This window comes from Echinops telfairi, unplaced genomic scaffold (assembly GCF_000313985.2).
Source record: "Echinops telfairi isolate 266 unplaced genomic scaffold, ASM31398v2 ScPeMD7_4;HRSCAF=17, whole genome shotgun sequence".
Classification (NCBI taxonomy): Eukaryota; Metazoa; Chordata; class Mammalia; order Afrosoricida; family Tenrecidae; genus Echinops; species Echinops telfairi.
In genome coordinates this window covers 51873990-51891248 of record NW_022103900.1, presented here as the reverse complement: position 1 = coordinate 51891248, position 17259 = coordinate 51873990, and the positions used below count along the sequence as shown (strand labels likewise).

The window sequence follows — 17259 nt, the reverse complement described above, 5'->3', positions numbered from 1 at the left end:
GCCTCCTGTGGAGAGCTGCTCTTGTCCCAGCCCAGGAGAGCTCAGTCTCAGGATGCAGACATTGAAACTCTTTCTCCATTTCTCACTCCTGGAAACAAGGCCCACGGAGTCTTTGAAAAACAGTTCATCTTAAGATAGAGGAGGGGCCCGTGGTGGCACAGCAGTTAGAGCACTTGTCTGTGAAGACAAAGGTCCTTGGTTCAGGCCTAGGAGCCTCCACAGGAGAGAGGCGTGGCAGCCTGCTGCCGTAAAGATTACACTGTTGAAAGCTGCGTGGAGCATAGATGAATATCTAGAATTTAAATGTCTGCCACTTTTATTAGAAAAAGAGGTAAGTGTGGGCTTGAGGACTTCAGGGGGTATAATTTAGACTTGAAGTAGGCGTCAGAACTGCCTAACAGCAAAGGTCAAAGAGGAGACACAATCTGAACCTCTTTGCCCCAGCTGGTTACCAAAGAATTGTCTGTGAGCAACTGGAATATAAGCCACAAGTCAGGAAAGCGCCTAAATAGTCTACCCATGGAAGGTATTTCTGGGATTCCTTTTTTTCAATCCCCTTTATGGTTTTGAAAAGAATGACGAAAATGGGCTCTTGCCTTATATTCTACGCACACTTTTAGCTGAGATGGAATGGAAAGCAGAATGAAAATAGCTGGTAGCAGGGGGGCAATTATTTTAAATTCTGCCAAAAATCATTTTTAAAAGAACCATGTAGTGGGGAAAATGTCTAGTGAAATTCTGCTATGATAAGCTTGCAAGTCCTGACATTGACATCCCCTTTGGTTCTGGTCTGTCCCCCCCTCCCCCTTTTCCCACCCCATCGTCCACCACCCAGAAAAGCTAAGTAAATGTCTGGTGGATTGCTTTTGATCACTGGAGAACATCAGTGTAATGTAGTCTAAAAATACACTGCACGTTTATCGGTAGTAGAAAAGGTCTGGCTATTCTAGCTTCCAGTATAACAGAGTATAAATAGACTTGCACAATTATTACCCTTTCAGACTTTATGAATCCATTTCCACCAATTTGAGGATAGACGTGTAATGGCATTTAAAAATTAAGTAAACTTCAGGATTAGTTCTTATTTTCAATTTATAGAATTGAGCTTACTTTATGACTAAACATTGTGAATCCGGAAGGAAAACGGTCTTGTTTGAAACCTCTCTAAAACCATGGAAGGAGCAACTGTGGCTTGTCAACATCAACTAGGAAGCAGCATCGTGCGTGTTTGCCTTTGAGAGTTGTTTGTACTTAGAATTTTATCTGGTAAGGTCATGGAGAAATACGATGGAGACTCAAAAGCATTTTCACCCATTGACCTGGCCCTCATGTTTCTGTTACTGTGTGATGGATGGTGGTGGTGCTGCTTCTGCAGGGCTGTGCCGGCTCCAGCACAGAAAGTCGGCCACAGTGTTGGCTCTGGTCCTACAGGGCGTTACAAGCAGGTATATTTAAGCGATTACAGAAGACATGTCTTTCCTCTCAAGTTAGTCTGAGGATAGGTTTTGACAGATGGGGGTTCAACTGCAAACACCAGTTTTAACGTTGAAACGAGCAGTGAGATTATTTTTAAGTTGTCTCCTAATTTAAAGAAATTACCTGGGTGAGATCTCATTGTATCCCTTTTCTACCTCTGCACACACTTGTGTTACTTGAAGAACATAAATCTGCGATAATGGGTGCATCCCTTTACCTTTTCATTGACTAACTGATTGTGCTTTTCAACAGGAGAAAATCCAGATTCACTTAACACAATCATTTGAAAAAGAGGAGAAGCCCTCAAAAGATGAAGCGGAAAAAGAAAAAGCCAGTGATAAGTTACCCAGAAAAATGTTATCAAGAGGTTTGCACTTTATTTCTGTGTTTCAGAAATACAATTCTAGATTCATTTGTGATAATTTCGATCTTTGCTCCTTGAATAATTCATTACATGTCATACAGCTATATTAAAAATGGCACAGAGTGGACTGAAGAGATGATTGATAAGTAGTCATCTGGACAAAATGCCCTAACACAGCTCTGAACAACAATAAAATGCTTCATTAAAAAAAAAAAAAACGGCATAACGTACCAGAATTGCTGAGGAAAGTAACAGATCTTATTGATCTGTTTCATATTGACATGCTGTCATCACTAAAATTTGTCAACCCACTAAAAGTATCTGTTGTTGTCCTTGTTAGCAACCCCATGTGTTAGCGAGTTGAGTTGATCCAGGTTTGCTTGTCTATGATCCTTAAGGAAATGCTTCATCGGGTCTTTTCTTCCACAAAGTTGCTGGGTACGTAACTGAATTCAGCTAATACCCAAATGCAAACCATGTAGCACCACAAAAGTTCCTTACTAGAAATATTATTACTCTTTAATTCCTTATGAGACAAAAAAGCTGGTGCCAAGATAGTTAGTGTCGAATAAGTATGTTCTTAGAAGCCCGGGATGTTTATCTTTGATACTGATTTTTGGAGCTTCTTCACCATCGCTTAGCATCAGACATAATTATTTTTTTAAATGCTTTTAAAGTTCATAAACCCAGTTGACCAGTATTATAAGGAGCATAGTATACTGTGTTTTAATGGGAACAAATAAATACAGGTATTTGGAAGAAAATACATCTTTTAAGGCAAGCCTTCAGTGATACAACTGATAAAAATCTAAATACATGATTCTTTCAGAACTAAAATTTCTAGTCTACCTCCAAATTCTTGCCTCCACTTATATCTGAAATGTCTTGATTTGCCAAAAGTGTGGTTAATTATCAAAGTCTTTGGAAATTTTCACTTAAGGAGACATCTTTGAGTGTGCAATACGACAAATATTTAAGAAGTTCTTATAAGAATTCAGAAAACTTAACTGGCACGTCGGGATGAGGGACTTCAATTACCGTGCATGCAAAATGCAGCTCGCTGTGTACACGCGTGTTTTTTGATGCATCCTAATGAGAGGAAGAGAAGTGTGGTCGTCCAAGTCCATCATCAACGCCCTTTTCATCCTGGACCGTTCTTATTTTCAATGTGGGGCATTTCGTTTTATGTAAGACACCCATCGTATGTAAAAGGAAAGGGATTTGTTTATACTGGCTTTTTGTGTTGTTTTTTAGATTCCAGTCAAGAATACACTGATTCTACTGGCATAGATCTACATGAATTTTTAGTAAATACATTAAAAAACAATCCCAGGTAAAAATCATATTTGTAGAGTACCGTAATTTTGATATGTCTTTTTTAATTATGAATTAGAGTATTAGTAATAAGATTGCAAATACTTGAAGTGCACCAGAAGCATTTTAGTTTCTTAAGGCTACTAAGTTGTGGTCTACTTTATGCACATGTATAAGTTGGGGTTTTGTTTTGTATGTTATGCATGTCACCACGTTGTAAATAAACTAAATCATAGTCTCTCGGAACTATGGGAAATACAGAATCACAAAGGTATTTAAGCTCTTTGAGATCAATATCAATCATGAAGAAAGGGGGGGGGTAAACTTTATATATGTGTATGTATTAGGGTACTTCAAAAAGTTCATGGTTAAATGAAATTAAAAGTTAATGGTTTTATTCATGAATTTGTCGAAGCTCCCTGGAATGCCTTGTAAGGCATTCCACCATACAAGAACTTCATGCATTAATTTTTTATAGAGGTCTTAATTTAGTTCATGCAAAAGTTTTGTCCGTTCTTCCTGAGTTCATACATCTTTGACTCAGATTTTTAAGGTATCTGTTTGAGTTAGTCATTCAAACTAATTGTGACCTTTGTCGTTTGGTCAGGGTCCTTCACAAGTAGTTTTAAACTTTTTGGCAGATGCTGGGCTTACTCACAAAATATCCCATGAGTATTTTCATGGAGCTGAAGACTCCAAGCTTGGAGCTCGGTTTCCAGTTAGTATATATCTTGCTGTTGACATGCATTGAAATAGAATGAAACTATGTCTGTCGGTATATGCACATGGAAGGTAACATGGTTAATTCTCTGTCAGCCTCAGTGAAGCTTATTAGCCCATGTATAATTTTGTCTCAATATGGTTTTTATTTTCGTTCAAAATGTACTGCATTTCATACCATGTTGGTGTTGCATTTTACATTTAGCTTAAACTCCAAAGGAAGAACCTCCGTGAACAAAAGCAATATTCTTATAACAGATGCCGAAGGCATAGATGAGGGAGAAGTTAGGCAGCACTGTACAACTCCGAATCTTTCTCCCTTTCAAGTGTTTTCCTTGGTGCTTCCAAGAGAAAGATGACATCTTTGATCTATTGGACAGGTATTTTTAGAGCAGCCCTCATGTACCAAGCGTTTTTCTAAACACTCTAGATAAAAAGATGAATAAGACCTGTCCGAGATCCTAACATCTTCACCGACTGAGTGCTAGGGAAACAAAAATAAACATGATAGAGGGTCTTTAGAAAATGAGGCTTTCAAGGAGCCATGGAGACACAGAGATGGGGCTCCGGTCTCCATTTCAGAAATCCTGGGGAGACTTTATTGAATAGGCATTGCTGAGCTGAGTTCCTAGTGCTGTGACTAGGATCTGCCCCACAGAGGAGCCTGAGAAGGGCATTTCAGAGAGAGCAGTGCCACAGCCCAGTTCTGTGAGAGAAGATGTGTTCTAGTCAAAGACGTACTGTACACATTGGCCTCGCAGGAAGGCCTGTGGCAGGTCATGTTAGAAAGTGGTCAGCAAGGGGCTGTTGTGAGGTACTAAAGGCTTTGTTGCTTCTGAGCTTGATGGCCGCTTGATTACCTTCAAGCCTTTAAGACCCCAGACGCTACACTTTTTGATAGCCGGGCACCATCAGTCTTCTTCGCCACATTTGCTTATGCACCCATTTGTCTTCAGTGATTCGTTTGACACCTTGTGATCACACAGGTTGATATGTTCCATGTGGGCTTTGTTGCTTCTGAGCTAGATGGCCGCTTGTTTACCTTCAAGCTTTTAAGACCCCAGACGCTATATCTTTTGATAGCCGGGCACCATCAGCTTTCTTCACTACATTTGCTTTGTCACAACTGCTTCACCGCTTTGTCTTCAGCAGTTGTGTGGGGAAGATGAGCATCATGGAATGCCAATTTAATAGAAGAAAGTATTCTTGCGTTGAGGGAGCACTTGAGTGGGCCATCATCATTTTCAAAGCATTCTCTTCCCACTTGAGCCCCTGATATCAGCTCTCCATTTCTTCCCCTACCCTCCCCTGCCCGCCCTCCCTCACAAACCTTGCTAAGTTATAGATTATTATTTTCATAGAAGGTGCATTCTTAAAGTGAGTTTTAAGATAGTCACAGATGTGTGCAGCCATCACCACAGGCAGGTTTAGAATATTTTCAGTCCCTCAAAGAAACTTCAACTGTGCAGCTATTACTTCTCTGCCCCGTGCCTCCCCCTCCTCTCCACATCAGCCTTTAAAAATAAATTAATTAATTAAACTCTGTTGCCAACAAGTTATGCTGACTCATCCACCCAAATAGGATAGAATTCAACTGTCCCTATAGGGTTTTCATGGTTGTACATCTTCCAGAAATAGACCACCACATCTTTGTGGCACAGAGCACCTGGTGGATTTGAACCTCTGACTTTTATATTAGCAGCCAAGAGCTTTATCACTGTGCCCCTAGGGCATCTCACCTCATGCCTAGACAACCATTAATCTACTTTGCCTTTCTGGACAATTGGTATAAATACCACATGTTCTTCTGTGACTGGTTTCTGCCATTTGGCTTAATGTTTACAAGATTCATCCACATGTCAACCCGTCATTCCTTCTGTGTATGTATTTTCACTTGAATAAATATATAGGTGCATAATTCACATAGTTGCTAAAGAATAAGTTAAAACTAATGTCACTGTGAATTAGGTAGCCGTAGCTAATGTTAAATTTTGTGAGAAATAAGATTTGCACAATTAATGGCTCAGTATCCTCTTGATGAAGCACACAACTAATTTGTACATTGTACAAAATTTCTCATCCACTAAAATTTTCTAGAATAAATTTCGCCCAGAGAGTTCTAAAAGTTAGGCCGATTTACTTTGAGTAGCAGTAAAATTCAGTCAAGTTTTATTTTCTAGGTCGTTGCATTTAAAAAGTGTCTCTTTACCTCATTAAATCTTTTATCTTGTTCTAAGCCCGGCCAATAAACTTAACTTCATATGCTAAATAGTGAATTACCTAGGATATCTGTTTGCAAGATTGATAGATAGATAGATAGATAGATAGATAGATAGATAGATAGATAGATAGATAGAGATATATAGTAAATCATTTTATTGGGGGCTCTTACAGCTCTTATAACAATCCATACATCAATTGTATCAAACACATTTTACATATGTTGCCATCATCATTTTCAAAACATTTTCTTTCTGCTTGACCCCTTTGGTATCAGCTCTTTTTCCCCTCCCACCACTATACCACCATTGTGAACCCCCGATAAATTATAACTTATTATTTTCATATCTTACACAGTCTGCTGTCTCCCTTCACCCATGGTTCTGTTGTTCATCCCCCTGGGAGTGGGGGGCATTATATGTCCATCATTGCAGTCTGTTCCCAAAATATTTTTAAAGACTACACTAATAGCTGCAATAATTACCACATTGGGTCCTTAGATAGGTTACATCATTTTACACCCATTTGTGTAAAGTGGATATATACCCCAAAAATATGCATAATACAGATAACTGTATTATGTAACTAATGAGTGGGAGCAACTCAATGAATTAATCACAAGAATAGATTGTACTCTGGGGAACAGCATACAATTGTTCTGCATTTGAAATACCTCCTAAAATTACTTTTATTGGAGGTGATCTTGAAGTCATTTTATTTTTCTCCATTATGACTGAAGTTATGAGGGACATTGAGAAAGGGGGTGATCAGATAAAAGTATTGGGCTTTGTGTTGTTTTTTTTTTTTGCTTTTTTAATGTACCACTGGTAGACCAGATGCACATACACTTTTTAAAATTAGTTCTGGTATATAAGATTTCCATACTTTCATTTTTACTTTAGGGATAATTTATTGATCAACTTAAGATTTTTTTGTGTTTATTATTCCTTTAATAATATACAGCATGCTTTGGTTAATTTTAAATGTTAAATGATTGGAGTTTCAGTAGTGTGTCTACTAAATTGTAGACTGATGTGTTAAATGTTAAACTACTACATTTTTCATGATCATCTTAGTTGGAAGCCTATAAAGGATGATTCGTTTTAACCTAAGACAATGACCTAAATATCTAACCTTGATTACAGAGAAATTTGAAAGCTGGAGCTAAGATATAGTAACTAAAGGTCAGGAGGTATAAATCTAATTGCTGATGAAAGTTATCAGCATTATTTTTCTTAAAAGTTCCAGTAAAAGCAGAGGAGCTTATGTTAAGGAGTAGGTAGGTGGTCCTGATACTAATAGAAAATCCTCTCTATTCCATCAATCTGCAGGAGGTAAAAAGACTACAGGTCAGTGGCTACTAAGATATTTAGATGATCTTTTCTTTCATGAAGACAACAGCGATTCCTTCGTGGTAGCAGTCCATGCTCCAAAGATTATTTCATACATATTTAAACTGTTGTGTTGTTTCAAACACAGAACAGCAATTTAAATGCAATCTAAATTTTTTATTAACCAAAATGCAACCTCTTGGGCTCTTTTCTGTGGGGAAATTACAACAATAAATTCCTTTGCCACTGTGGCAAGTTCATTAAGTAGCTCTGCATCTTCCTCTGATTCAGAGAATCCCTTTTGAGCCTTCATTACTTGTACGTATGGTTTATTGTTAACTAATTTTTATCACTGTAAGTTCCTTGCCTCAGATCTTTCAAGAACAGTAACACAGCACATAAAATCTAATAGTAAATTTACTAAAATTGTATCATCTAAAGACAAACGGGCCAAAAGGTTATCTTAAAAGAATGAAATAGTTAAGTAAATAAGTCCTTTTGAGGGAAAACCTTACAAAGTAAAAATTCTTCATCCCCGCCAACTTAAAAAGAATGGCAGGGGAAATATAAAAGAATATTAAAAGGTTTCTGGATGTAATGATGTGGTTAATTCATTCCTTGCCATATAGATCTGTAACCTATTGGCTGTTGAGCCCCTTGTAATGAATGAGGCTAACAAGGTAAATGATGATAGCTTACGGCTGCCATACAGGCCCTGATAATGCAGATAGATGTTCAGTCCTAGGAGAATGGCGGTGGGAAACTCTTGATAAGTATTGACTCAAGGGAGTGTCGTGTTTTCATATATGTCTTTTCAAAATGTCATGTGGATGCTACAGGTACAATGGTAGGGGAGGGAACCAGGGAAGATGGAAGACCATATACTACTAGTATAGTTGGTCGCTTGGATCAAGGTACTGGAATGCATTTAGAGAGAAGGAAAATTATGACAGACAATAGATAAAATATGTGATGGTAATTAACAGGATTAGAGAGGTAATGAGTCTAAAATCCTTATGTTTTCAACGATGATGAAAGGTGGAAGGGTGGTGCCACTTACTGAGATAGGTAACAATAAAGAATATTTAAGAGCCAAAAAAAATGGATGTAGGCTGGGTTTGTGTTAAAATATAATCCTGTTTTCAGCTTTGAATTTGAAAGCTGAAATAATATCTTCCTTAGTTGTTAATCATGTAAGAATGTTAAGGTCAAGTATTTGCTGAATGCATAAGCGTTGTCAGGAGATATGACGCACTTTTATGAAACTTCTTTTGCACTGCAGAGTGGATTAAACTCAGGGTTCAGTCCCATAGATTTTTAAACAACCTAAACATTTACAAGGAGTCTCCTCCATGACGTTTAATCTAGAAGGAAGCAATAACCTCATTGCCAAGTTCTCTTGACCTATCAAATTGGGTGGAGAGAACGAATGATCCGTAGAGCTACTTGTAGCATTAAGCTCTATTAAGTTATGTTTTTTCATACGCACATGAAATTTCCAGTAAGCAAAGGAAAACCCTCTTGAACCATGTTTTTGGTGTGTGGGCAAGAAGGTCCTTTGGAGAGTGGTACCATTAATTTTGTTACAGCCTAAGAACACTAAATGGGACCCCAGTGGTATATTGGAGCACATGCAGGTAATCGCATGGTAAAGGCTTCAATTCATTTTGGTTATTGTGGAAAATCCCCAACATCTTTTAAAAAGAAATAAATAGAAGAAGGCTTTACTAAATGAGTGGGAAACCCTTACCTCGTGAATTAGTAATTTATACTGCTCTCCCATCGTTCTGTCTCCATACTGGCATCGGATTCCCTGTTGTTACTGGCATCACGTGTTCTTAGAGTACAGTGCTGTGGGGTTCAGCATGATAACATTTAGGAGCCTAACTGAAGGTGTCTGTTCTCCTGCCACTTCTTCTTGGCTTTGTTGGATGAGGAAGTAAAGACTAAACTGCTCTTACTATCCAATATAGTGGTAGGTAGCAGATAAAGCGCCTATGTTTTAAGATGGACCACATACTGGTAGTAGTTGAATTTGTCTGTGTGACAAGTACACTGAGGTTTATCACAGTACTGCCTACAATTGTGTATTGCAAAAATTTCTGCAATAAGAAGGTAGTTTTTAAAATATCTTTCACTCTTTTATAGGAAGCATGTCAGTTTTACAACATCTATCTTGTGATAATTCTCAATATACAATCTTTATAGCGAGAGAACAAAAAACTTCAGCTATATAAATCAAAACCTGTAGACCTTTATAATTATTTCCCTGTCGTGTTTCACATATAAGAATGTTCATCTTTTGTTTCAGGGACAGAATGATGCTGCTGAAATTGGAACAAGAAATTTTAGATTTCATTGGTAATAATGAGTAAGTCCTGACATTTGGCAAAAAGCAAAATCAGATCGTCACCTGCTGTTTTTCAACACACTAAATTGGTTTTTCTTCTACCTCTAGGTCTCCACGTAAAAAATTCCCCCCAATGACATCGTACCATAGGATGCTCTTACACCGAGTAGCTGCTTACTTTGGATTAGACCACAATGTTGATCAGAGTGGGAAGTCTGTCATAGTAAACAGAACTAGCAATACAAGAATGTAAGTGTCAAGAGATACAGGCACATGTTTTATGTCTGTATGATGATACGTTGTCTTTCTATCCTTACCCTTTAAGTTCTCCATAGGTGCAAGCAACCTTATTAAACCTCGAGATAGCCTGATGTGATAGAACCAGAAAATACATGTAGCTCACTAGGAATAAAGTGTACTGGTCCGCACTCAAGACAGAGGATTGAGGCCCATGGCATCTCATTTGTTTTAACTCAGAAAGAAGGCATAGTATCAGTAGTGTTTGATAGCCATTCTCGTATGGGCTTGGGGGGTTGTTGTTTTGTATTAATGAGATTTTTTTAAAGAGCTACAGCCAGTCTCCTGACAATTGTGGTCCGATTTAGCTAATCATGTATCAATTTGCCATTATTCCCTCCTGTTTTTTGCACCTTCCCTCCCACAAATCTCCAGAAGGTTGGTGGACAGGCTAACACAGTATTATCTGTTATGCCGTATCGCTTCCTGGACAGTGGGCAATTTGCTGAGGACATTTCTCACAGAGCTAGGAGGAGCCCTTTCCTTTTACAAAGTAATGGCTGTGAAGTGTTGGTGAAATAGGCCGTCAGGACCAGTATCTGAGAACAGAAGCCTCAATGCAAAGGCCCCCATAAATGGTAACGAGTTTGTATAGCCACTGCTTGTGTTTGTTTGTAAGGTTACTCCTGAGGTTGCTAGTTGAGACAGCTAAAATCTGCACTGCCATGGTGACCTGCCTATCTAAAAACTTTTCTTTAAGTGGGAGATAGGGGGAACCGATCACAATGATCGACATATAACACACCCCCACCCCACCCCGAGGGGGATGAAGAACAGAAATGTGGATGAAAGGGCAGCAGATGGTATAAAATATGATAATTATTTATCAAATTATTGTGAGGGAGTGGGGTGGGGAGGGAAGGGTGAAAACAGGAGCTGATACTAAGGGCTCAAGTAGAAAGAAAATGGTTTGAAAATGATGATGGCAACATAGGTACAGGTGTGCTTGATACAATTGATGTAAGGATTGTTGTAAGAGCCCCCAATAAAATGATTTATTTTTTAAAACCCTTTTCTTTATCATTTTCACATATGAGAGCAGTGGTATATGGTAATTAGCAGTCATGCACTATAGATGCCATAATAATACTATTCACTTCTCTGCTTTCCCTACAGCCAGACTTGTCTTGGAAGGCTTGTCTGTGCACCAGTTAATTTGAATATTAATTTATGTCTCTTCTGTTACTAATGGTCTTTACCTTTATATTAGCCATATTGCTTGCTGGACCTAAACCAGGGTGTCGCTCTCCTCCCCCCGCCTCCCCCCGGCAGATAGTCTTTTGTCAATAAATAGATAGATGTATGGAACCTAGTATTTGTAAACATCTGTTCCAACAACTAAAAGCGAATCAATGTAAGTAAGGGTCTGTGAAAAATATTACCAGTAAGTGTAGACCTGACTTCATTTTCATCCATCTGTTCCTTAGTCTTAAAGTATACTCGTCAATGGATACTGGGGCCTTTTCCAGATTGTTTACATCATGGCTAATGTAGAGCTGAGTTACCATTAAGTTGTGAGCTGAGCTGAAGGAGACTGGAACTCAATTCATTTAACCAACACCTTTCACCATTGCTCAAAGCTGCTGGAAACCCAAGCTCATGAACATTAGCAGGCATTTTGACTTAACATTTTGACTGGCGACTCTCTAAGGTTTTCAATACAGTGTAACATCAGTAATTTGAATGCTGAAAAAGATACTAGAAAGCTTTATATAGGGTCCTCCTTGATAATCCAAAGTTCAGCTCACGAGAGATGCTGTGGTGTACTGAAGGAAGAATGGGTCTATAACATGATGATAACTGACATTTCAGATCATTGAAGTTACACTGTATTTGTATTGTACATCACCTGGGATATAAAGAAGGCCGTGACTCGGAAAACCTTAGAGATCTGCTCCACACTGAATAAAAACAAACTTGCCTTTTCCTCATAGGCAGATTACCCGCTCCAGCCTTGAACCAGTGGTTTTGTGGATGGCAACAACCCGGTGTCCACTGGGCTGTCTCAATGGAGCGGGGAGTTGGCGATTGCAGGGCAGTAAATTCAGGCATCTGTAAAACAAAGAGGTAAGACAGTCTTAAGGTTAGCTGAAATGCCTGCTAATGCCATGTGATAATGGGAATCCAGCTCCTCGTAGGAAAGTTGTCAGGACCCCGGTTAAATTGTGTAGTTCGCTTTGGAAAAGCACAATCTCTCATTCGGTTACAAATGCCTTGGTTGAGAAAATGTGTCTTTGAACAGAAACAAACATAGTAGATAAACAATCAGCTGTGCAATTGTGTGTCCAAAAATAACAACCTATCTCCAACTAAAGAGAGCACCTTTTCAACTCTTAAAAAGACTGCTTCATCATTTGGTCACAAAGTTTGTTTTACCTTTCTTTGTTTTATGCTCTCTTTCTCCCTCCTTTACTTCTGCGTACAGCTTTTTACAGAGATCTGCTCTCCATTTCACTGATCTATTTAAAATAGTGATTGCTTTGGCTTGCTAAGATAAGTCTCATTTAAAATTTCCATTTGCATAATTTGGCAGGAGGCAGGCACAGTGCTCAGTTAAAAATTCACTAGCTTGAAACAAATACTCAGAAGTGTGACATGAGATAGATATATAGATATGGATATATGATGAAATACCTGGTCTTGGTATGCTGAAATTGTTAATACCCAACCCATTTGGTCCTGAAACTCTAGTTTGGGCTTACATGTATTTAAACTATAAGCCCAGATACCGTACTCACTCTCATGGAGTCAATTTTGAGTTACAGTGACCTGTAGGACAGAGTAGAACTGCCCTTTCAGGTTTCCAAGGCCCTAAGTCTCTCTGGGAGTAGAAAGCCTCAACTTTCTGTCAAGGAGTGGCTAGTAGTTTTGAACTGTTGCCTTAGCAGTTAGCAGCCCAAAGTGTCAAGGCTTCCATTAGAAACCCTTTTAATCTCTAAGTATATTTTTTATATAACATATATTCTAAAAGAACATTTCCACAACACGATGATATAAAGTCACAGGAATGTTAAAAGAATGAATTTGATTTAAAAGCTCAAAAGGACAGTTCTACTCTTTAAAAAAAAAAAAAGAATGACTTTGTTGAAGATTCTGTATTGTAGGAGATGAAATTCTATATACTGGTAACATTCCAAAGTTTCCAACCTCATATCTGTCTTCTGGCTCTCAGGGGAACTTGCAAGAAAGAGGAAAGGGCAATTAGCTGTCAAGTATATTATTAAGATTCCATAATCAGTACTTCAGGTCACAACATTAACCACCAAAAACAAATTTCACTTTTATAACCTACTATATAGAACAAAGCTGTACTCAAAGAATTGAGAATTATGGGCAACTTTAGATGCGTTTCAACTAGTCTCACAGTTTATTACTTTCTATTACAAAATACTTTATTACTTTAAATTACATAATGCCAAAACGGCAGCCATATATATGTATCAGATATATACTGTACATCTTTATACTGGAATTTTTTTCTTAGATGTAGATTTAGAGGAGCAGTGGACAGAGACTTGGAGTCTGAGAAACCTGAGCTCCCATAACAGCCTTGGAATTGCCTATGAGCTGGTAGAGTTGCTGATACCATTTGAAACTCAGTTTTCTCAGTATGCATAATGAGAACATTCTACTGAGTATTTACTATTCGAAGTACTGTGCATGTATCAATTCATTTCCTCTTCCAAACAACCCTCTTAACTTGGCACATTATAATTCCCATTTTGTAAGTGAGTAAACAGGAGATTTGAAAAATTAAACAATCCATGTGAGTCCCAAAGCAAGTAAATGGTAAAACTGAATTTTTGAGCCCTAGCAGTCTAACTCAAGAGCCTAATACCATATTTGATTTTGTGTCTCAAATAGATTGTGGGGTGGTGAAGTGAGCAACCCTGTGCACTCATTTAGGGATTAATGCGATAGCATTAATTATCTCTATCTCACTAACAAATTGTAACTCACTATTTTTTATGAAACAACTATTATGTGTACATTTCCCATAAATGTTGCTTATGATCTTTTTGGTTCCTTTGGGCTTTTTTAGACCTGATCAGAAATTCAACGAACATATTAAGGATGATAAAGGTGAAGACTTTCAGAAACGCTACATCCTGAAGCGAGATAACTCTAGCTTTGATAAAGATGATAACCAGGTAACCTAGAGCAATTAGAGCATCTTTGTAGGTAGTGCTGTGCCAGTCAGTCACTTTCTGCAGATTTCATTGTTCTCTTTTCTCTAGATGAGAATCCGATTGAAAGACGACAGAAGAAGCAAATCTATAGAAGAAAGAGAAGAAGAGTACCAGAGAGCTAGAGATCGAATATTTTCCCAAGATGTATGTACTAAGTTATGTGTAGGTTTTCATGTTAGAATTTATTCTAGGTTCATTGTAGGACCTCACTCTCTGCAATTAATGGGTCACATTTCTTTTGAGCCCTACTTGTTACATACAGGGTTGCTTTTTAGAAAATTTGAGGTGTCTTGGTTAAATAAATAATTGAGTAGTTTTCAAAATGCTACATTGTGATAGTTAAATAACATTTTACAAAGTTGAACGTCTACTACGGGAATGAGCTGAGCATAGAGTCTGTTATTCTCCCCGGTCCCCCAAAATTTCCAAAAATCTTAAGATTTTTGGAACATTGGTCACTGTCCCCAAAATCATATACTCTAAACTCTCCTTAGTTATTGGACTTTCCTTACAAAGTAACTTAAGTTAGTTGTATTTTCAGAATAATATTTGTTTTGTACTTTATAAGTGATTATATAAAGAGGTCTTTCAAATGTTGTAATTCTTTGGTGTGTGTGTACCAGAAGAGAACAGAATCAGTTTGGTTTTACTAGAATTCTTTGGAGTACTAGAAATTATTCAAGTACTTACAAATGTATTTAACGTGCATTAACATTGCCAGGCAGATACTTCCTCCGTGTTAAACACAGACTAAATAGCATTAAAATATAGACCATCGCTTAAGAATGTATAACATTCATTCATTCCAGTGCTATGTTGGACACCAGAGAACGTAACCATAGATAGGTATAATTTATCCCCAAAGTAACTTTCCATGGCAGATGCTAGTCCTGTCTCTGTTTTTCAGATAAGGAAACTGAGGCCCCAGGAGGCTAAGTAACTAGTGAATGACAATATGGATAGATGATGGCAGAGTTAGCTTCCAGCCCAGGTTTGCTGACCTCAGAGCCTACGTTAAGAGCATTCCTATCACTAATTTATAGAAAAAACAAGAGTTCTACCCTTGATAAGTAGCCAGGTGATGGCAGTAGGGTAGTGTACATGATTACTGGAGGAATGAGGGAATAACAAGGGGCAGTGCCGGGAAGACCTGCAAATGATGGGGCATGGCAGAGCGGCACTGTAGAACTGGGTTGACCAAGAGCTAGCTTCCAGGAAAAGACCTAGAAGAGTGAAGGCTTTCGAGAAGGACAGTGGCTGCAGAGGTAAACGACGAAAATGACCCGTTTGAAGAACTGTCGAATTTAGAATAGCTTGATTCTAGCATGGAAAGTAGCAAAGGTTGTAGATAGGAGACATGATTAGGGACCGGGTGACTCAGCCCTGTAAGTCAAGTGAGGTGGCTGGAGCAGGAGTTGACACAGTTTCTATGAAGGCCAGATGGTAAATATTTTGAACTTTGCAAGCCAAACCTTCTACTGCAGCTACTCACCTCTTAGTCTGAAAGCAGCCATAGAACTATGTAACTTTAAAAAAAGAGCTGTGTAACCAAATGGGCATGACCATGTTCTAATCAAACTCTGTCCAAAAACAGGTGGCTCGCTGTTTGTGGCCAAGCCCTGTGCCAGACCCTCAGGGAGTCATTAGGGAGGGAGAGGCATGAGTGGATTTTGCATCTTTGAGAGATTGTTCTGACTTCCCATTGTATACAAATAGATGAAGTAAAAAATGAGGAGCTGATGCCAAGGACTCAAGCAGAAAGCAAATGTTTTGAGAATGATGATGGCAACAAATATACAAATGTGCTTGAAACAATGGATGTATACAGTATATGGAATGTGATGAGTTGTACCAGCCCCCAATAAAATGATTTTTTTTAAAATAGATGAAGTAGGCAGATAATGGTAGCTAGAAGACTACTTAGAAGAGTGTTAGGAGAATCCTAACAAAAATACTGGTTGCCTGACCTATGTTAATAACACTAGAATAGTTTGACTATATTCTCCATGAAGGCATGGCTGCTTGTTACCTGGCTGTATCCACAGCCAAAGCACAGTGTTCAAATATTTGTGGAGTGAATGAAATGGAATCGGCAGACTGACTGGTGATTACTTGAATATATGATAAGGAAAATGGATTTACTTGTTTAAAGGAGAGTCTTTGAATGTCAAATTAATTTGGATCACAAAGTGAAGGGCTTCAAGATATGTATCTGTTAAAGGCCAGCAGCATCTCCAGTCCAAATAAAGATTTCATTTACGTTTATTTGTGTACTCTGATCATCATTTGGGTGCTTTGGGTTTTTTGTGTTTGTTTCTTTGGTATTTTTTGTTCTGAAAAGCACATGCTTTTTACAGATGATGAGATATGTCTGTTGATATTTCTTGCCATTGGTTTACAGATGGCAAATAGTAGTTGATAAAAGCTCAACTTTTTATCACTCTTCTCTTTTCTAGTCCCTGTGTTCCCAAGAGAATTATATTATTGACAAAAGGTGAGGGGATTTTTAACATTTGTTCTGATAACTCGCTGACAGACGGTGATAAAAATTAAAATGTCTTATTAAAATGCCAACAGAATCCAAGATGAAGATGCTAGTAGTACTCAGCAGAGGCGCCAGATATTTAGGTATTAGATGCTTGTTTTCAACAAAGTCTTGAAAAATTGAAGCATTTCTTCTTTATTCTCTCTTCCCCACCCGCCCACCCATTAGCTTTTCAATGTGTTGTTCCTCAATGACAGGGTTAAGAAAGATGCGTCAGGGAGATCAACTAATAGCCATCACAGCAGCAGCACAGAAAACGAGCTGAAGTACTCGGAGCCAAGGCCCTGGAGCAGCACAGATTCCGACAGCTCTCTCCGCAACCTAAAGCCTGCTGTCACCAAAGCCAGCAGCTTCAGTGGGATTTCAGTCCTAACAAGAGGTGATAGTTCTGGAAGCAGCAAGAGCATAGGCAGGCTTTCAAAAACAGGTATAAATACCCACCTTGAACTGTG

General features: G+C 38.4%; 1 protein-coding gene across 10 annotated transcripts in view; it reads left to right on the top strand.

Annotated features, from left to right (window-relative positions):
- The window catches only part of R3HDM1 (R3H domain containing 1), a 192284-nt gene that overhangs the window by 100657 nt on the left and 74368 nt on the right, over positions 1-17259 (top strand). For 8 of the 10 annotated variants that reach the window (XM_004703886.4, XM_045299778.1, XM_045299788.1 and 5 more), the window contains 9 exons: positions 1729-1843; positions 3095-3173; positions 9737-9796; positions 9884-10024; positions 14115-14223; positions 14311-14406; positions 16719-16756; positions 16840-16890; positions 17005-17234. In XM_004703886.4, coding sequence (XP_004703943.1) covers positions 1729-1843; positions 3095-3173; positions 9737-9796; positions 9884-10024; positions 14115-14223; positions 14311-14406; positions 16719-16756; positions 16840-16890; positions 17005-17234 — 919 coding nt within the window. Of the gene's footprint in view, positions 1-1728; positions 1844-3094; positions 3174-9736; positions 9797-9883; positions 10025-14114; positions 14224-14310; positions 14407-16718; positions 16757-16839; positions 16891-17004; positions 17235-17259 lie in introns of those variants that run through there. The other 2 variants (XM_045299765.1, XM_045299800.1) reach the window with 2 other exon arrangements.